The sequence below is a fragment of the Melopsittacus undulatus genome, chromosome 4 (genome assembly GCF_012275295.1).
Source record: "Melopsittacus undulatus isolate bMelUnd1 chromosome 4, bMelUnd1.mat.Z, whole genome shotgun sequence".
In the NCBI taxonomy this organism is placed as follows: Eukaryota; Metazoa; Chordata; class Aves; order Psittaciformes; family Psittaculidae; genus Melopsittacus; species Melopsittacus undulatus.
The window spans coordinates 60,589,037-60,610,825 of NC_047530.1; the positions used below are offsets into that span (position 1 = coordinate 60,589,037).

At 36.1% G+C, this 21,789-nt stretch overlaps 1 protein-coding gene across 3 annotated transcripts in view; it reads left to right on the plus strand.

The window, feature by feature from the left end:
• The window catches only part of NRG3 (neuregulin 3), a 402,582-nt gene that overhangs the window by 351,257 nt on the left and 29,536 nt on the right, over positions 1–21,789 (plus strand). For all 3 annotated transcript variants that reach the window (XM_034062153.1, XM_034062155.1, XM_034062154.1), the window contains exon 5: positions 21,254–21,356. In XM_034062153.1, the coding sequence (XP_033918044.1) occupies positions 21,254–21,356 (103 nt within the window). The remainder of the gene's footprint in view (positions 1–21,253; positions 21,357–21,789) is intronic.

Genomic DNA, 21,789 nt, shown 5'->3' on the forward strand with positions numbered 1-21,789 from the left:
GAAAAAATTCAGTGTGTTACAGTCTGCTTCTGAGTCAGAAAATCAGTGTTGTCCAGGGGAAAACATCAATAAATTCTGCCTTTATGTGAAAGATCGGGAGAGAAATTATGGTTGTTCTAGGGTGGATGTTGACCTATAGTATATTGAACTACTGCAAGCTTCTGTTTTTGTAAACATGAGAATTTGGATTTTTTCTTATTGTTCTGTATGGGAGATATGAACATCTGATTCAAAGTAGTTCATGGCTTTGTACACGTACCATTTATAAATGTACCATTGCTAATTTTCATGCTGGGATTTAATTAATTTTGTGTTTCTTGAGCATATTTTATTGGTATTTATGGTATTGAAAACAGATTAATAGTTTTTCCTTATTTTGTTTCTGTGATGTGCATTCTTTTATTTAGATTTCCAGCTTGTCCAGGTAAAACTCATTGGTCCCTTATGCTACAGTATTAATGCAACCTAAGTATATTGTCATTATTTAATAGGCTTTATTAATGGATAATTATGCTGAACATCTACTAGAAGGCTAAACAGGTTTTTGACGCATAAGATTATTGTGTTATATAATTCAAAGCCATAAGAACAGTCCAGTTTCAAAGGGAAATGTAAACTTAATCCATAGGGAAACATCTGCTTGATGAACATCAGAAGAACTTCTCAGAAGACTGAGAAAAGGCAGCAAAAGAAGCAATTATAGCAATCATTTTTCAGTTTTATTGTCTGAGTCATGCCAGAAATGTTGCTAGTGAGCAACATTTAATTAAACTGTTATCAATTTAACTTTGGAGTATTTCATAAGCTAAGCCTTGGCTTTGTCTTTTTATTAGGAAAAGGCTTAAGTGACTATGAAATATAATAAAAAGCCATAGGGAGGGCTTGCACACAATGAAGCTGCTAATCCATTGGAGACCTATGTGGGAAGCTCATTTTTCAGTGATAGAGTAGAGCTTTGAAGGTTATCAGGACCTTTTATCTTCTAGTCAGCTTTCTCTGAACTTGAAGCCCTATCTATGCAAAGTACATCCCAGCAAATACCTTACAAGCTTGAGGTGGAGAGACTAATTTATTACTGCTTTTCCTCAAATGCTGTAGATCTTCATAACTGTTTATTTGTTTTATGTTTGTAGGAGCTAGAATGAGAATCCAGGACATTAAGCACAATGCAATCACATTGTGTGTCCCAGAGAGTTTATTGCGCAAATTGTCAAGTGCTATTCAGACAAGGTAGTTTTGACACTGAAAACATACAGATACATGATTTTGTCAAACTGAAGTCAAAGATCAGGACTGATCCAGTAATAGCAGGAGTGCAATATTTTCCCCTCAGGTTTGTTTTTTTTTTGCATAGAAATCTGTTCATCTGATTAACCACGATCCAGAAAAGTACTTGCACTTCACTTTAATATTTTATTTCCTATAACTTATTCCTTTTATTTAGCAAGGAAGAGTCTGAGCCATAACAATGTGTCTGCGACAATACTCAATGGCTTTGACAGGTGAACTCGTGCTGCTAACAGTAAGGAGAACAGTTTGCTTTGTGACGGAAAAAGTGATCCCCAGTAGCATCTAAAATGGTTTAATTATTTGAGAGGAAACTTTAAAAAAGCCTGTTGTCAGGATTTGGAGTGTCTGCTGCTGACCATTGCCCCTTTGGTTTGAATCTTGCCATTCATAAGCACACACTACCAGTGATCACTCTGGGGACTACCATCTCAGTGTTAGTGAAAATGCTCATGCCAGGCACTTTAATACAGCTGTGAGTGAAAGCAGTATTTGTGTGTCCCCAGATTCATTTACCGGTGACTAATCATGTCATGCAAAATGTATTACTGCCGTTCTGCATCTACACTGCTGGGCCTGCCCATCAGCAGCAGTTAACAAAGAAGCACAACATAAATTAGACACTTAATTTAAACCAAAATGCAGCTGCATTCATTAGGCTCCTTGGAAAATCGCAACTACTTAGGCTAAATGCTTTCACCAGGCTTTTTGTCTGGGGTTTGGGTTTTTGTTTTTGTGTTTGTGTTTTTGCTTGGTTTGTTGTTTTTAGGTTTTTTTCTAATAATTGGAGGTATTAATTCTGAAGCTTTGACTAAAGTTTGAGAACTGAAGGTTTTGGGGGAGGAGAAGTAGGCTGTTTGGTTTACAATTTTTTACTGAAAATCTAGTATCCCAGCTGGGGACAATAACTTCTATGAATATATATTTCCGGCTTTTTAACTCTTACTGCTGCTCCTTCATTCTACAGAGCTTCAAATATTGTTGTGATCTCTACCAAACATATTATTGTCAAAATTCATATAGATCCTGCTTGTCCAGAAGTACTGAAAAGTACTATAAACCAGAGAGTGTGTGTTTTCCACTTATTGTTTAGCCTGAGTCATTTCCCTCTATCAGAGGTACTGACATCTGCCATTCAGTTGAAGAGTTGAAGGCTGTGACACTCTTATAAACAGTTAGCTGTTTAGAAAACAATAAGAACAAAACAGTGATTTGTGTTTAAAATATCTGAACTGTGTTGATTGACTGCCACTGATCATGATGCCAGAATGATGGGTTAACTGCACTTAACTGCATCTTACATACTGCTTAACTGAAATTCTCAGGATAAAGCTATGCTCTCTAAATTATGAACTGAAATTTCCCTGCTCACAAACCAAGCTCCTCCTAACTGCATTCACAGTTAGCAGCATGGTGGTGGGAATGATTGGTAGGACACATGCCCTGGGGCCAGAGTGGGCTAGTGGCATTTATTCCTCTGATGCCATACAGAGGAATTCCTTGCATGCCATCAATTTACCTGCATTAGAAGTAAATGAAGTCTTCCACTTGGCAGATATGGAAACTTATTACAGGAGCAGATGTTGAGACAGACTGTGAATTTTACTTTTGTGCCAAAGAAGACAGTAGATGGGAGAGAAGTGGGTATGTAGCAGGATGAATTCTTTCTAACTCATTTACTTGCTAGCCATAAGGGTTTCAATGGACACTGCTTCCTTTTCAGTATCCCAGAACCCTGTGGCTGGGAATGTGGATTCCTATTCAGTGAATGGGGTTTCTGTGATTCTCAGTTTTCTAGAAGAGATCCTGACACATCTCAATGCTTTGTTTTTTGGAAATAGTGTGTTTACCATGTTCCATCATGTACAATATGAACTGTACATCTAATAGGAACTTACATGTAAACAAATTAAAATCTACCTCAAATACTTGCAGTTCTAGAAAAATTGTGCAGCCAAGTGCTGGAAAAACAGAATCGGATTCTCACAACTGAAGCTAATTCATTTCTTCCTTTTGTCAAATATTTAGAGAAATTTTTAGTTAATCAACCTGCTCTTCAAAAAAATATTGAAAAGGTCATACAAATGAATATCCAATTTTGAAACAGCCTTTGCATTGAAGAAACACAGGAAGGAGATGCACATCTTATCAGGATGGAGTGCAATAACAGTTAAAAATAATGAGGACATAAGATAAAAGTAATGCTTAATATATGTAAGGTACCATTTTCAGAAAATCCATGAACTTTATAGTATACAGGTTCCTAGTAGGGGTTAATTTCTTTAAAATTAACAGAAAGAAAAGCTATTCAATACAATCCAAGTAGTTTACCATGCATGCATTGCATGGTAAACCACGTAAATTGATTACCTGTATCTCTGAAATAGCTTCACTTGCTCATTAGTGGTAATTACTGCTCATTAGTGAAAAAAGTTGTAATCGATGTATTAATGTCACAGAAATAGCAACAAAACCTCATGTGCCTAGTGTAGCATTTGTCTAAGGTTCTCCTCCCTTAATAGGTCACTTAAATAGTTCTATATTTTATTACCTGATACTACTTGCTACAGTTTAAGGTAGAAAAGTGTTTTCTTCATAACATTTCATACATTATGTGCCCATAAATTTCTGAAATGTTTCCTTCAATGCTGTGTTTTTCTCTGGAGGGGATTTTTTTATTATTTTTTTTAACATGTAAATGAATTCAGTGGTATTTTATACAAAATGTCTAAGCACTGCTCACTCTGCACCAATCATATATAATATATATATATATAAATACTTAATGGTGTTATTTACCGTTTCCCATAGACTTGAAATGTTTCAGTAGAGAAAGTTTAACAGGGAACAGTTTGGTTGAGGAGGTAAAATCCGTTTGTTTATTGGATTTATTCAAATGTGTTTTTTCCTCTTCCTTGTTGCAACTTCTGTGAGCTGCTAAATAGCAGAGCTATTGCTGACATTATGCTGTTTGATTAACATAAAAAGGCTTTTGCCTCATTTCATATCTGAATATTTTTGAATACGTAAAAAAACTTGTATTTCATGCTGGTTTACAAAAAAAACAAAACAAAACCCAAAACATTTGGTTGCATTGCTGAATATATCTGTAATCTTTAATTTTGTGGTAAGAAAAGAGTAGTTTGTGCCTGCTAGGGAGGAGTAGATGGTAGTAGGTGGTAGCGTTTCTTATATTTAAAGAGATTTTATGAGATTGCAGAGCTCTTCAGCCACCAGTGTTTTACTGGAATCATAATATAAACTGATTGCTTTAGGGTGGAAATCTTGATAATGAGCAAAAACATACAGTAATCAAAGTTACTGATAATAGCAAATAAAGCAAATCCTAAACTAAAAATAATAAAAATAATTCTGGGCTATGTTGTATTCATAGCTCTTGCAAGGTTCTTGTGTCCTAAGATTTCTTTTATATCATAATGATCATAGAATCACAGAACAGTTTGGGTTAGAAGGGACCTTAAATATCATCTAGTTCCAACAGCCCTGCCATGGGCAGGGACACCTTCCACTAGTCCAGGTTGCTCAAAGCCTGTCAAACCTGGCCTTGAACTCTGGCAGGGATGAGGCAGCCACAGCTTCTTTGGGCACCCTGTGCCAGTGCCTCACCACCTTCATAAGGAATCGTTTCCTAATGTCTAATCTAAATCTCTCCTCTGTCAGCTCAGATCCATTCCCTCTTGTCCTATCCCTACGTGCTCTTGTAAAAAAGTCCCTCCCCAGATTTCTAGTAGGCCCCCTTTAGGTATCAGAATCCACCTTCGGTATTAGATCCACCTTTGCTGCAAACCAAGCAAAATGTTTAATTGTATTCTTAAGTAGGAAGCTGAATATCTAATGATTACTGGACACTTCAGGATTGAATTCTTACATTGGAAGTTATTGCAGGTGTTGTTTTGTATTGGTGTTTTGTTGTTTTTTTTTGGGGGGGGAGAGATGGGGTTAGTTTTGTTTTAAATTTCCCATAGATTTATGAAATCCAATAGATAATTACATAGAGATCAGAGCTTTGGATAAAGGAGAAATTTGCATGGATTCAACTACAAGATTTTAATTTTTTTATGTTTCCCTTAAGAGCAGTGTCTTTGTGGTCAAATAGGTAGAATTCTTTTTGTTCTACCTGAAACAGGAAAAAAAATCAGTTAATTCATTATAATCAGTTAATTCATTATAATCAGTTAATTCATTATAATTAGCTGATAAGATTCTAGCGTCCTCCTTTTCTGTAGAAGTACAAAGCAGATCAGGTTATGAGAAGTCCAGTGAGATATTTTGCAATTTTATCAGTAGGCAAAGATTTTGAACAGGAAAGTTGAAGTGTGAAATACTTCAATATAAAATGTTGTATTATTCCCAAGAGAATTGCATTGCTGCCTGGAGAGCAATAGTTGATATTTAAACAAGGTGTCTTTTGACTTTCACATAGGTAGATGGGACATTTTAGTATAAGGAGATCTAGAAGACATTAAAAAGTCAGATATGGGTTCCTACAGAATTTATGCTTGGCCTTTAAGACTGTTTAAAACTTAGGAGGGAAGCAAGTGTAATGTTAACCAAATAGGGTAAGATACATTAGGATACCATGTTGTACCAGTGCATGCCTTGAAAGTCCATACATACATGAGCTAACTTAGGAAGTCTGTGTTTTGGAGTTTATTTAGAAGATTTTCTTTTCCTAAGAAAGATTTCTGTCATTGACCTTTATTTTGTTTCTGCTAAATCCAAGAGGCTTTCCAGGTAGTGCTGGAATGGCACAAAGTATGGCAGATAGGAAGAAGTAAAAATTTAGACAATCATTAAAATATTATTATTATTCCTTACTATGAGGTGGTAAAATGGGAAATGTCTTTTACTTTTTTACTTTAAGATGCTCAAATATTTTTGTTTAAGCAGATTTATCTTCCAACATATTGTTGTAAGAAAATATTGCATAAATTCACTGTTGATCACACTGCTTTTTTAGTTCCTCATATTATAAGAAATACTATGGTGTAATTATAGTTTATTAAATACGATGTGACAAGAAGTATCTCTTACTTCTTTTTCGTTTGTCAGGTGGCAACTTGTAAGGCAATGATACTGATTCTGGTTTCACCTTCAGTAGCATCTATTCATATATTCCACAGAGTTTAAGAGCTAAGTTTCAAACAATAGTACTATGCCAAAAATACTATGTGAAACACTGTGCTAGGTATTTATAGGAAACTTTGTTTGCTATTGAAATACAGTATATTTTCTGTCACAGAACATGTGATTTACATCTGTGATTTGTTTCACAGAAACATACATGAGCAGGATGGAAAAGCCAACCCACACTTCAACTATCACAGTTTTTAACTTATACTAGTTCTTCAGTCTGCATTCACTCCACTAAGAGAATGAAAAATTACTTCTAGAAGATATTTTATGAGTTCACTGAACATACAGAAGAAGACTTGTAGTGAAATAGTTTGTTCCACTGTAAAAAAAAATCAGGGACTTTTTGGACTATTGGCTTTTTCTCAGGAAACATACTGCTTGTTTTGATTTTACTAGGGTCAAGCTTTCATTGTGGGTACTTGCTTCAGTCACTTAAACTTGGTCACATTATTCGTTATGGAGTTATACTGCTAGAAAAGATTTAGTACAGAGGAGCAAGAGCACTTGAGAAAGACTGACAGATAGAGAGGCCTCTGTGTGTGTGTGTTTATGTAAAAAAGTAATAATGCCAGTGGAAAATAAAAATGGTGTATAGCTCAGTATTCTGTAGCTTCAACCCTTCTCAAAGGGCTGTATGTAGATATAAATGTCATGTGCATGTTACTCAGCCTCTCTTTATTGATACCAATATGATTACTGAATTTACAAACATGCAAGGAGAAAATTCTGATCCGTTTCAGCATTGTGAGAAGTGACTAGTATGTGTGTGGGAAGCTCTGAGAAATCAAGTTTTCTCATTTTCTTTGACTTCTTCCTCCTTGTCCTCATTCATTTCATCACCATGATGGCTAATTCCCTAAATTAGAGGAATGCTTACATGCATCTCTTAAGTAGGTATTTGAAAAATATTGGGTTTGGGTTCTGGAAGTGTAATTTTAAAATTATAATTAAACCCAAATGCAAACCAGAAAGCCAAAAAAAAATCCTGATATCTCCTTTTCTTTCTTTATCTCAGATGTTTCTGCTCCATCATTCATAAGATGAGGCTTTATATCACTTGTACCTAGCCAGCCACAAATCTGTTCTGCCAATTTTAACCCATTTCATAATAAAGACTCATTAGCAAGGTTTTCATTTTCTTCAGCTGTTGAGGAAGCTTTGGGAAAATCTTGGCATGTGTACATAATTGCAACATAGACCCCAAGAACTTAGACAAGATGCTTAAGATAGCAATAGGAATCAGCAGAACTCAGAGGCTTTCAACACATCCTAATTTTCAGCTGGACTGGGAAGATGATTTTGCTGTTCTCTTTACCTTCTCAGACAGTGGAACAGTTTTCTGATAGTGAGCTAATACTGAGCTAGAAAAAGCTGAAGGCTGGGCTTTGATCCAGAGTAAATTTTGACCTTTACATCTGAAGAGCATTTTACAAATCTTTGTGATATTGGATGTTAGTTATAGTTTTGGAAAATAATTTTGCAGGAAAGTTCTTTCAAAAGCTTCAGCAATATTCGTTTTCTGCTTCTGGGTTGTGGTTCTTCTCTGACTAATAGTGAAAAGATGACAGCTTTCATTGCAGTTTTAGTTTTTATTTGAAGAATAAATCTGAAGAACTCTTCTGGAAAAGAAAAAAACAACACAAAGCAAAACAAAATAAAAACAAAAGCCATTTGAAATATTGAAAAAACAGTGAATAGATTCTTCCTGTCCTGTTTGCAGACTTGTATGAAGGAAGGAGGACAGTTACATGTGATTATACTACTAAAATAATTGCTGTTATTTTTTCCATTATTTGGCCTTGTTTACAATAAATAGAAGAAAAATTTGGCTTCCAGATTATTTTGTACTTGAACTGGATAAAGCTAAGTATGATTGTGCAGACTGAATTTTGTCAGTGATTATTAAAATCACTTAACTTCAAATACTGGATTATTTCTAGAGTGTTGATAGACTAGAAGTTACTAGTCTTTATTAAAAAACCTGATAAACTGGAAAGTAAAATACAAATGTAGTGCAAGTACAAGAGTTTTCCCTAAATTTTTCCCATTCACTGGCTTCTGCTTGTGAATTCACTGAAGCAAAGATCTACACTTTGACACAGTCACTTACTGAAGTTCAGCATCTTATAATTGACCTCAGTGACACAATGAATTTGAAGACATCCACAGCATTTGATGGAGATATCAGTTATGATTCTTTCTATAAATTCAAGTAGCATAGGTCAAAAATCATCTCAGTGTTATAATATCTGCATGACATAGTTTGGCTCATAAAGTTATGGGAATTCAGGCTGATTTTAGAATACTTACAATATAATTTTATTTTTTTTTTGTCAAAAGGTTAAAAAACCTAAAAACAAAAAAACACAAAAAACCCCAAAACAAAATAAACAAAAAACCAAAAAAACATAGCAAAGTGGAGAAATTACTCAGTATATAATATTATTACGAGATGGCTAACAGTAAAACAAGGAGCAGGAAACATGTGAGCATAAATATGCAATATATTCAGAGAGCATCCTGGTCAGTATTTCTAAGACCTTTCAAAATATCTTGCCAGAGGATTTGTAGGGAAAATACCTGTTTTCTTCAAATATTGCAGCTGCTTCTGTGAAAATGTTCTTAATGAGCTGAAATCCAGCATTACCTAATAGAAGCATGATCAATGAATGCTTTGCTTAATTGGGACTCGTAGCTGGTAGTTGATTCTCTTATATGTGTCTTCTAAGATCTGATTCTGCGTTAGTAAAACATTTGATGTTCTATGTGCCAGTTAAGTATACCTGGAAATGGATTTTTGGTTCAATAAGAACCATTTGAGACAAAATATAAGAGGAAAGTTCATATCTAAATGACAGGCCATGCACCTTCTGGGTTTACACCAGTATGACTCTCATGTTTTCAGTGAAATTTTCTTGCATGTGTCAAAGTAGACCAGAATCAGCCACACTGTTCATAGCTATTTTTTTCTCTACTCTGCACAAGAGTTCCAGCTGGTGGATTTCCCAGATAAATCCATCCAGAACATTGTTCAAGTTTTCAAGTCAAAAATTAGTCTAAGCAAGGTGGAAGTCCCCAGAAAGTTTTAATAAAAGCTGCAAATGAGAAGAGTTGAGGGTTGAGGAATGTCAGTCTAGCAGGTACTTGAACCTAGTTCCAAGCTATTAATGTAACATAAACATACACATTTAATGTAAAAAAAAACCCCACTGTTTTAGAGAAGACATCTAAAATGAGATTTGATGTTTCCTTTAGCAACTAACGATGCTGTAATTCCTTACCTTTATAATAAAAATCATTTAACTCATTTCTCTTAGTTCACAACTACCATTTTTTAATATAATTCCTGAATATTGTGAAAATTGAAATTGATGGTTGCAATCTGTTGGCAACTTGATGAATCATACGTTTTCTGGTTGGTTGTTAGAGTAGGCATAAGATGTATACCATTAAGATAATGAGTAAAGAAGGGTCATCTGAAGGAATCTCCTCTCTAATCCTGCTTAGAGAAGCAAAACAGATAAGATCTGTCAAAGAGGATGTATGAAGAGCAGTGTGGAAAAGAAGTGCATTTTCCTTGGCTTTAGCAACATGTGACAGTAAAGCAAAGATTTGAAGACTGGTAGGAGATTTTACCTAGCTGCCTTCATGATAATATTGCAAACTGGATTTTACCTGACTTAATGACATAACTATTTAAAGTTGCTAGGAAGCATGAAGACATATATTTTCAAAACATAACTTCAGATGTAGGGGAGAGAACGATAGCTTGGAAGCATACGCAGCAGGTCAGCCAGCAGGGAAGTCTTTTTGTATGGGATTTCTGTTGAAATCATAAAGACATCTCCATGAGCCTGTACACTTCTTCAGTGCTGTGATCATAAACACCACTGTCTTCTGAAGACTATTTTTTTGTGTTCTTTCACCTTTTGCTTTCATGCCATGGCAACACAGCAACTGTTCCATCCTGCCTACTGTCAGCCTCCCCTCAGTCACTCGGTGCTATCCAAGCTAATCAAAATGTGTCTCGCAAATACAGAAAACTGGGTCACAGGTAGGCCCAAGTAGGCCAAGTTATTGCATGTTATTGTCTGGGTCATTCTGTTCAGCTTCTCCAAATCCATTTATTCTTTCCATTTGTCCTGGGCTCAGCAGTAACAATCACTTTTCTCCTTCATAGTAACCAGTGCAGTGCTGTGGTTTTGACTTTCAGCCTGGGAACAGCGCTGATAACACCAATGTTTTTAGTTGTTGCTAAGTCATGTTTACTCTGACCAAAGACTTTGTGAGACTCATGTTCTGCCAGGGAGGAGGGAAAGCTGGAAGGAAGCAGAGACAGGACACCTGACTCAAACTAGCCAAAGAGGTATTCCATACCAAAGCACGTCATGGCCAGGATGTAAACTGGGGGCAGCTACCCAGAAGGGTGAGATCGCTGCTCAGTTGGGCTGAGTATCGGTCGGAGGGTGGTGAGTGGTTGTATTCTCTTCTTTTTTTATTTCCCTTATCATTATTATTATTGGTGGTAGCAGTAGTGGTGTGTGTTATACCTTCGTTATTGGACTGTTCTTATCTCAACCTGTGGGAGTTAGATTCTTTCGATTCTCCTTCCCATCCCTCTGGAAGTGGGGGAAGAGGAAGGAGGGAAGTCAGCGAGTGGACTGTGTGACAGCCTGGCTTAAACCATGATGCCATTAAACCCTACTCAGTGCTGTGATGTTTCAGGCTCTGCACCCATTTGACCATATAGTCACATGCTGTCCATCATGGCAGCCACAGAAAATAATGTGAATATTTTTTAAAGTTGTGAAGCTGAAGGTACAGAAAGGGCTGTCATATAAAGCATGAGTCAGAAAATGCTTTGCCAGGACTGCTTGGCAAAGTGAGCTTTATAACAAAATATGATGAACCAGAGGTAGTGCTTACTTCTGGCATAGTATTTCCATTTCCAATTTTTAGATAAAAATCTTGGCCAGAGATGTTATAAAGCACATCAAAAGCTGCCCTGTGCTGCCAGCATCACTGTTGTGTGTGACAGCTTCTGACTTGTAACACCCACTCTGTGTAGAGATGTTTATTACTGGTACCATCAGTCAGGCTTTACTTGAAAACATTTAACATTGGTCGTGTCCTTTAGCTTGCCACAGAGTGACTGTGTAAGCTTCTCCTTTTCAGGCAGTTGTAAAAGAATTCAGGTTTGGAAGGCTCTCAGGAGCTCCATAGTCAACTGGCTGGTCGTCAAAAACCTCCATGGATAGACACTGCATGGACTCTCTGGCTTACCACCCAGCTTTCCTCATGGGAAGAAGTTTATCCTCTAATCCAGTCAGAAACTCTCTTGTTTCAAATATTGTCAATTTTGTTTTGTCCTCCTGCCATGCACCACTGGTTCTGTCTTCTCAGGGTCAAAGGGAATCTGATTTTAGTTTTTCTTTAAGTTACTTTTAACTTTAAACTCATTGCATGTGTCATTCTGAAAATACTTTTGCTATAGCTGAGTTTAATTTCTCATTCTTCCATAGATTGTAAGAGGTTATGTTGCACTGCATGGTTTTGGATAGCCATGCATCTTTTTGAAATGGCAAGTTTATGGATTTTTTTCTGACATTTTGTGTGCTTCACTTTTGAAGAAAATCAGCATATGCAAGGGATTTCAAAATTTAAAAATCTATTAGTAAGGAATATATTTGTGTTTAAGTATATCCTCTAAGTTTACATGTTTTTCCATCTCTTTGAGCTACAGTTTGCACAGGTTTTAAAACCCACCTAAATATATTAATACATAGAGATTGGACTATATCTTAATTTTGTATGTATGAGTCCAGAGGCCAGGAAGAGGAGTTACAATAACAAGTAAAACTGTATTCTCAACTACTTTGAGACCTTTCCTTTAACTAGGAACACAGTTAGGATATATTATTGATGTCATGCAATATGTCAGTTGCTAAAGATTTTAATCCCCTTCTTCAATCCTTCTGAAGCAAATGATGTGATAAGGCTTGCACTTTGGAAGTCCCAGCAGTCAGATACTGGTACAAGCTGGCACTTGAGCAACTTGGTTTTGGCAGCTTGCTGCCTACCTGCAGCCACTGCCAAATACATGAAGCAGATCCCTCAACGTGGGTGAGAGCAGGGAATGCTCTGCTAGACATTTTGTGGGCTGAGGGCTTTATTGTGTCTTAACACTGCTGCTCACATCAGTAAGCTTAGAGAATTTGCCATTGCTCAGTATGAACAACTGGATGTATTATCCCTCATGTTGGCAAAAAGCTTCTGGAGGATTAAAGTGCTTACAGTCACCATATTTACTTTTTTCTCTCTGCCAGCAGAGTCTGGTTTTCTCTCTGATAATTTATGCAGTCCAGATTCAAGTGTTGTAGTCATTATAATGAGCAAACATGCACTTGCCCTGATGGGGACCTGACTGACAAGAATATTTTGTGACAAGGATGTCAGTGCACGTGTAGAGGTGAGGGACATAATGCAGCAAGCCAGATTTCTGTCTCCCAGTTTCCATCGGCTCATGGAGTAGGTAGCAGAACAAGTAATGGGTGCACAAGTATACAGTACCTTAACACTCTGTGTATCTGGGAGCTTTGAGTGGGATGCCTTCAAGGTGAGCACAGATTAACACAATGCTCTGTGAACAAGGACACTTCTCTGACTCTGGCAGTCTCTGGCACAACACGAGCAGCAATCTGTCCCTTCCAGTTAGCTTCCCCCATTTATATACTGTGCATGATGTGCTGTGGCATGGAATACCCCTTTGGCTAGTTTGAGCCAGGTGTCCTGTCTCTGCTTACACCCAGCTTCTTGCGCCCCTCCTCATTGGCAGAGTGTGAGAGACTGAAAAGTCCTTGATCAGGATAAGCACTACTTAGCAACAACTAAAAACATTGTTGTGTTATCAGCATTGTTCACAGAGTGAAGCCAAACCACAGCACTGCAGCAGTTCCTAGGAGGGATAAAAAAATTGCCGTTACTCCTGAAATCAGGCCACCTTGTAATTACTCTCTGTGCTCTCATCCTCCAGAGCCTTCCCAGGTAGAGCACTGCATTTCCATTTTGGAGTATGAAGAAGAAAAATGACAAATAATTCAGGTTATTCATGATCATTTTCTATGGTTCTTCTGTCACTGCTCACACTATAGTTTTGTTAAAAAAAAAATCTATAAAAGCACCCTAGTTAAAAAAACAGAGGTCAAAACAGAGATGACGCTTCATTGTAATACTGCTTGACTTAATGTGAGCTCCTGGCAATGTAGCCATGTCCTGGGTTCAGCAATAGCAGTCGTTTTTCTCCTTCTTAGTAGCTGGTGCAGTGCTGTGGTTTTGATTTTCAGCCTGGGAACAGTGCTGATAACACTGATATTTTTAGTTGTTGCTGAGTCATGTTTACTCTGACCAAGGACTTTGTGACTCATGTTCTGCCAGGGAGGAGGGAAAGCTGGAAGGAAGCAGAGACAGGACACCTGACTCAAACTAGCCAAAGAGGTATTCCATACCAAAGCAAATCATGACCAGGATGTAGAACTGGGGGCAGCTACCCAGAAGGGTGAGATCGCTGCTCAGTTGGGCTGAGTATTGGTCAGTGGGTGGTGAGCGGTTATATTCTCTTCCCTTGTTATTTCCCTTATTATTATTATTTGCAGTAGCAGTAGTGATTTGTGTTATACCTTAGTTACTGGACTGTTCTTATCTCAACCCATGGGAGTTAGATTCTATCAATTCTCCCCATCCCTCCGGGAGCAGGGAGAGAGGAAGGAGGGAAGTCAGCGAGTGGGCTGCATGGCACCTGGCCTTAAACCAAAACAAGCCATCAAGAATAACTATCAAATATACTTTGGCAACTCGAGATTTGAGTGGAAAGTTCAGTACTAGCAAGTGAGCAAGATATCAAATATGTAAGCCTAACCTTTGGGAAAAATTCCTGTGACAGGGCTTTGTTGCTAACAGCAATGCAAGCTCTGAGATCAAATAAAGTATCAGCTGGAAAATCATTACTTTCTTATATTGGATGTCAGCCATGCTTAGGATCTTTACCCTCATTAGCTAAGGAATTACTCAGGCAGAATTAAAGAATGCTGTTGCTTTATAAAGCCGTGATATTTTTATTTAATAAACTTCTCAGAAACTGTATTTATGGACTTACATATAAACCAATTTAAAGTGAAGTGATTATTTCTCTGACCCAACACCTTCTGGACTTCATTTTCTTTGGATTAGTCCCTATATGTATGCATATGTCCCAAGTAATGCTGATACACGGAGGAAGCTTGTGTCTAAATGTCCTTCCCTCTCCTTCCTTCACTTACAAGCACAAAGTATGGCTGGACTAGGGCCCCAGGAGAGCTGAAGAGCTCAGCTGAGCATAGACTTCACAGAAATAAAAGGACATATTAGAAGAAGAATGAATGCTGAATGGAAGTTCCACTGTGGATGATTTTTCATGCTGATGATAGGGAGAAAAAAGATGACAGCAAAAACATTTTTAAAGTGCAGAACTGTGTTTAGTTATAAAATCTACAATAAAAAATAAGAAAAAGAAAGGAAGATAACAAAATCACAGAAGGAAGATGAAGAGATGTGCCACAAAGCAGCCAGAAATTAAGGGTGAGTCATTTTGAAGCAGAATAGTATACCACTTCTACCCCGCTTAAGATTCTCATACAGAATTGTGCAGCTTATATGCCCTGTCAGAGAGAGAGAAACAGAATAATACTTTCTGTGGGAAATCTATAGTATGAAAGGTCTCTAGGACCTGGCAAATAACTGATATCCTGTAAGCATGTACATGGAAACATAACAACTAGAAAATCAAAACAAAACCAACAACAAAATAACTCACTAAACCCTTCTGGAAAGAATGTTATTTAATTAAAAAAAAAAAACACTTTTCTTAATACTTTCCAATCTTTATGCTTTTGTGATGTATCCTTTGAAGCTTTCTGACCACCTGTGAATGTCTAGAAGCTTTTTTTCTGTGAAGAAAATGTTGCACATTTCTTTGTTCAATAGAAGACCAGCAGGTGACATGCAGATTTTGTAATATATGACAGTTTTAGGGATTTTCTTACCTAAATTTCAAATTATTTCAAAATCACTATATGAGAACGGTCAATAGTGCTGTCAACACAAAGGTAGCTGGAACTGTATGGACTATCTGCTTGTTTGGTGTTCGGCTGTGAAACTTAAATAACAGAAACTAACTAAATTATCAGCATCTTGCATGAACTCCTTGCCTGCTGACTTGGTATAATCCTGTCTCCAAGAATGGTCTCATAGTGAAAGACCTTGTTTAAGGGGTTGAATTTGCATCCTTTGGACCTGCAGTAGATGCTGGAGTTACTTGGAGCTATGATTCTCAGTAAGCAGAGCTGACAGTAAGCCGAGTAAGACTTGATAGTAGATCATGAAGTTTTATTTAGTAGCTAAGAGGTTTTAATACCTAAAGCACAAGTGGGTTTAGCTGTTGTTTCAGTAGCTATTACTTTTAGTTGTTAGCTCAGTATAAAGCACTAGCAAGCAGAGCAGTGGTACTATAAAGAGATTTTCCTCCCCCTAGACTTGCAGAAACTTAGGTAATGAATTTTGCTGATGACTGATGTTATCCATCTTAGAAATAGAATGAAAATAGATAAAGTTTGTAATAGAATTGGATTGTCTTAAGTTGTCAATGCACATAAACTCCCAACCAAATTTTTTCTTAAAAATGAAAAAACTACCCCTTATCCCTAGCTGTCTCTGGAGCTATTTCAAGCCTAAGATTTAATAAATATGTTGTATTGAATGTGCTTAACTAAGGCTTTGCAAGTTTGTTAGATTTGAGCTCTGGCTGTAGCTGACACAATTCCAAAGTTCCCTGCAGACAAAAGGAAATGATTGTTTCTTAGGAAACCAAAGTTGAAATTAATTTACCTTCAGAATTGCAGTCTTACTATTTAAAAGTGCTTATCAGATTTTCAATTTATGACAAGTAGCACTTGCTAAGAATATTGCCACCTTCACTCCTGTTGTAACCATAGACAACACTAGAGATTCTTGTGTAAGGTTAGCCTTTTTCTGTTTGTTTTTTGGTTTTTTGTTTGGTTTTGTGGGTTTTTTTTTGTTTGTTTGTGGTTGTTTTTTTTTTAAAGATAACTCTCCACTGTTTGGTTCATTTTATCTTGTGGGGTTTTTAAGAATGGGTTTGATGGAAATGATTTTTTGGGAGATACCGGTTCCCTAACTTCGGAATGGGATTTCACCTTTCACTCACCAGCCTAAAATAGCTGGTTGAGAGTTATAGCACATTCATTTGCATCCCATTTTATGATGAGTCTATAATATTATCCTTAATTCATTGCTTCATTTTTTATATTCCAGTGCTATTGCAACTCTGCCCTTTCTATAAACAATAGCAGATACAAAATTCCCCTCCTAATTTGTAAACCTTAGTATTTTGAAGCCCTTTTAAAAGAGAAATTCTGCCCAGAGAGACAAAAGTTGAAGTAAACCTAGTGTCTAATAAAGGTAAGTAAGAATTAGAATAAAACATAGGATTTCATATGAAGTAATGCATATGCTCTTGTTGGAACAGAATTATCTGTGGCAGGTTTATCTATTTCATGTATTTGCATAGAGTTCATTTCTTTAGAGGTTAATATGTTTATATTACATTTTACCATGTTAATCACTGAAATGGAATAGGTAATGTTATCCGGAACAGAACAGGGGTCTTGACTTACTCTAAGTCAAAGAAGAAATTTGTGAACTGTGACTAATAGCATTTCAGCTGTTAAATTATTCTGCCTTAGCACAAACTACAACATATGGCAGTAAATCTGTACAGTAGGGTTTTGCAAGTGAACGAACAGAGAAAATTCTTGGGACAGTTGGAAGTCTGATGCTGAGGCAATCACAGATTTTGTGGAACATGTAGGCTTTTCTTATTCTCTTCATGAAATAAATTTAGAATGCCATATATAGTTCAGCACTTGTCACACATAAATCTAAGTATATTGAGAAATATGCTTTAATTTCTCTTGTGCCTTTTAACTTACGGGTAATCTTGGTGTTGCGTATGGGGTTTCCATGTAATCCTCTTATATGGGACTTTGAGTATGAGGGAGACCATATCCGTAAAGCAGACAGATGACATCTTTAAAAAGTACATTTTTAAGAAGCAAGAGAATAAAAAAATCCCAATCCTAGTAGCTAGAATATGGCATGTACTTCTTTTCAGTAACAGACAGATGAAATTTGACTATGATATGAGTGCTGAAAGAAACTTTGCTTCCATGGGTCACCAGTACTCATTTTGTGTTTCATAATGGTATCAGATGTGTAAGAGAAGCTCAGAAAAGAGAACACTTAAAACACGAGTTTATATTCAGTGAGGTGATGTGACAGTTAAAAGGAAGAGACAATTTTGTAACAGGAATTAAAATAATAATCAATGGGCTAGACATGTAGCAGCACAGACAGTGAATGCAGACTTATATGTAGGAACCCAGCCTTTCAGCAGGCTTCATGTCCCATGTGAGTGTGTCTTGTCTTTGTTTTCTAGGATGATCTCTCCATACTTTTTACTAAACAAATTAGGCTCCACCTAAACAGTTTACTGTGTTACCATCTCAGCATTGTGGTCTGTGGTTTTATTTTTATAGGTTATGTTTCTTTGTATAGGTTATATATCTTCTATAATTTTAATGTTTGGTGGAATTTGTGTTCTGTAGCCTTAACTCCCCAGGTAAATTATCCAGCAATATCCATAGCAGTTTATATTTTGTTCTTTAGCTGAAATATTTTCTTGGCTACTCATTAAGTAGCAAATCGTCTTCTAGGAGTATTTATTTCCATAGAATGTAATTAAGGTGGTTTACTTCACAAGGAATATACAAATATATATGAATAAAGAGAGATTTATCATCACTTCAGTCACACTTTAGATTACCTTGGGAACTTTCGTCCAGTGTGTAAGTACGTGTATACACAAGTTGATTCACATCTTCAACTAAGGAGAAAGGGTTTTCATTTCTTCTCTTTTCTACACTGAATTTATGCAGCTTTCTGTCGTTTGAGAGCAAAAGTGCTTTAGCTAGAACCTTCTGCCACATTTAGAGAACTTAGCTAGAGACAGTCTCAGCTGTGCTATATGTGTTTAGAGCAATAGTGATGTTAAATCAAGACAACGATGAGGAGACCTTCAAAGTTTGCAAAGGGAAACAGATTACATTTCTATCAGTAAACAAAACCAAAACAATGTGGAAGATTAAAGAGTAGAAAAAAATGCTTGACTTGATATGTTAGGATGTTGAAGACTAAAAATAGTGGAGTCCAATACATAAAGATTCAAATAATACATATATAAAAAAAGAACAAAAGTATCTAAGGAATAGAGTAAATTTAATAAGTGGTTCTTTAAATAGGCACTATACAAAATAAACAAAAAAAGAAAGAAAGTATTGATCGGTATGTGTTGAAAGCTAGTGACAGAAATTAATCTGACTACACAAAAGACTTAAATCTTCACATAGTTGTTTGAGCAAGATAGTATTGTTTGGTCTCTGAATTGCTTTTATCTTGTTAAGACATATTCTAAAACATCTTAACAGGACAGTGATAGCTATTCAAGACTGGCAAAAGACCATAGCTGCATTAAACTCACCATTTCTCAAAAAATAACAAAAGCAAAAAGAATAAAGAAATATTTAATGAGGACCTAGGCTGACAGAAGAGCAAAATTAAGCCTTCTTCCACACACTAATTAAATCAGCTTCATTAATAAATATGTTTTTTAACTATATGGAGTTTTTGAGTGAAATGTCAGTTTGTTAGTATGTCACTTATTTTAGTGTGTTGTAATTGTGGTCTCAGGCCTTAGCTACTGAAATTGATATTCAGCAGAGTTTGCTTGAATTAGTTGATTTTCAATCCAATTAGTCAGTTGAACTGAATCAGATTAACAGTTGCTGCACTGAACAATTCTTCAACTGTCTGCTTTGTATTTGCGTAAATTCTTCAACTATGATCCACCTCAACATAAAAATTCTAAATTTTTAAGATGAGTCCTTTGTCTACTGCAGTGTGAATAACGGTGTTTAGACAGCCCATTAAAAGCAAACAAAAATAAATTAAAACCCAAAATATTTATTTCATTGCTAATGAGGGTTTATTGTCTAGATCGAAATTTCTGGAACAAGTTTTACTGCAGTGTTGTCATGATTTCATATTGAATTGCAACCTTTCCAGATATATTTTAGACATCTAAAAGTATAGGTTACAGTATTTGCTGATTCTTTTATTTTTTTTTACCTTTTAAGACTACATTTTAAAAATACAGCTTTTAGAATTTCAAATTTAAATAAGGGAAAAAGTCAGCAGGAGCTGAAGACATTTTGCAGCTTAGAAATGGCTTCTGAATCACTGTGATGTTCTTTGAGTGAGGAAGTAATTAAGAAATAAAGATTTGGTACTTGTAATTTTATTTGAAATAGCTTGTGAAAAGGGACTGGGACTTTCACTAGAGACAAATGACTGTATTTAAATTGCCAGATGTTTAGTAATAGCACTATGATATTCATTCTTGAGAAATTAATAATCAGTACTGATTAGGATGCTGTACATAGTCTTCAGTCATTATTACACCATACAGTATTTGACTGAAGTTCCAGTTAGGTGCAGATTTTTTTTCAATATTTGCCTAGATTCACCTCAATATTGTCAAACAGTATTTTCTTCTTATGTACCTGGGACTTATGAACCTGGAACTTGGAATTACTGTCACCTACTTGACCTGTGTGTCTGGTATTCATATTGTTGTGGGGATCTCTGCTGAAGATCTTCAACCAAAAGAGAAAATGTAGGTTTGGCAGTGTGCAGTGTTTATACTGTGCTTTGATAATCCTACATGTTGGTTTTCTATCTAAAATATATGAATAAAAATACTGGTTAGTATGTTGCATGTTTGGAAAACTGATCTTAAAAAATAACAATCTGTTTAGCACATTAGTACATAGACCTAGAGGACTAGTTGAAATCATAAAACCAAAATATTAAAATTAAGGAGCTGTTGATGAATTTTGTGTGTGAAGCTCCAGTATTGGTTGTCTGCTATTATGAATGTGTGTTTTCTCTTGTTTTCTTAGCTTTCTTAATTTTTTAACTTTCATTCTGTTCCTGTTTTAAACTTAATTAGAAGATTATGAGATTCATTAAGGAAATTTCTTTTTAAAAATTGACTCCCATGAAAGCAGTATTTGTTGCCTTGTAACCATGTAGCCATTGGGTTCTATCCAAGATGATTGAATTAATTTTTTACTGTTGCATGTTGTACTTAAGCTTCAAGTACAAGGGATTACAAAGAGTAATTGTAATCACCATTCAGTTGAAAAAAAGTAAATTGGGGTGGCTAAAAAAAACTGAGTCTTGTGGGACCTTGTGGGAGCTCTAATGGATCTTGCCTTAAGCTATAAAAACTCCATGGTTGTAGGGCTGTTTATCTACTGACAATAGAATCTTTCTAAAAAAGCTGAAAACAAGCATGTAAGGCAGAAAAAAATATTAAACTATCCTGATTTTTATTATTACACGTTTCTCAGTGTGTATTGGAACATTTTCTAAAACTCTCCTAGGAGGCCACAACTTCTATGAACCTTATCTAAATGAGAGGTTCAGAGAAGCATCCATTCTATTGAGGAACTGGCCAACAGAGACCTCCAAATATCTCATATCTGTCCATCATTAGTGAAACACGATGTGCTGAAATCCACTTTTCACAGGTATTTTTTTCTGATGCTTTCATAATTCTCAATTTTGCTGTTCACAGAGAGCGAAGAAGTGTACCAGCGCCAGGTGCTGTCTATTTCCTGTATCGTCTTTGGCATAGTCGTAGTGGGCATGCTTTGTGCAGCGTTCTACTTCAAAACAAAGTAAGAGCCTTCATCTAGCATGTTTGTTATTGAGCTTCTGTCCTTTATACGGCTTAAAATTCTTCAGTTACTTTTGAAGCTGTTGCTATGTCTGGACAGGCTAGAATATTTCCACAAAGCTACCCTATGTATCTCAAAAAAAAAGCAAGTAAACAGGAATAATATGTGGTTTCTTTCTGTTTTCTGATATCTGGAAAGAATTGTGTCCTTTCCAGTTCCTTTTTTGACAAGAATTATGTGTCTTTTGCTATCACTGCAATAATCACTTTCCTCTTTTGAAAAATGAAAGTTTAAAAGTATTTGCATTTTTTAAAAGTTTGCATTTTTTATCTCTGAATGTCCCTTTTATTTCTGTATGCTGATAAAGGTAGTTAGAAATGCAGAGGCAAGTTCTCTGCAGATACCTCTAACCTGTAGCTACAGATAGATGTAA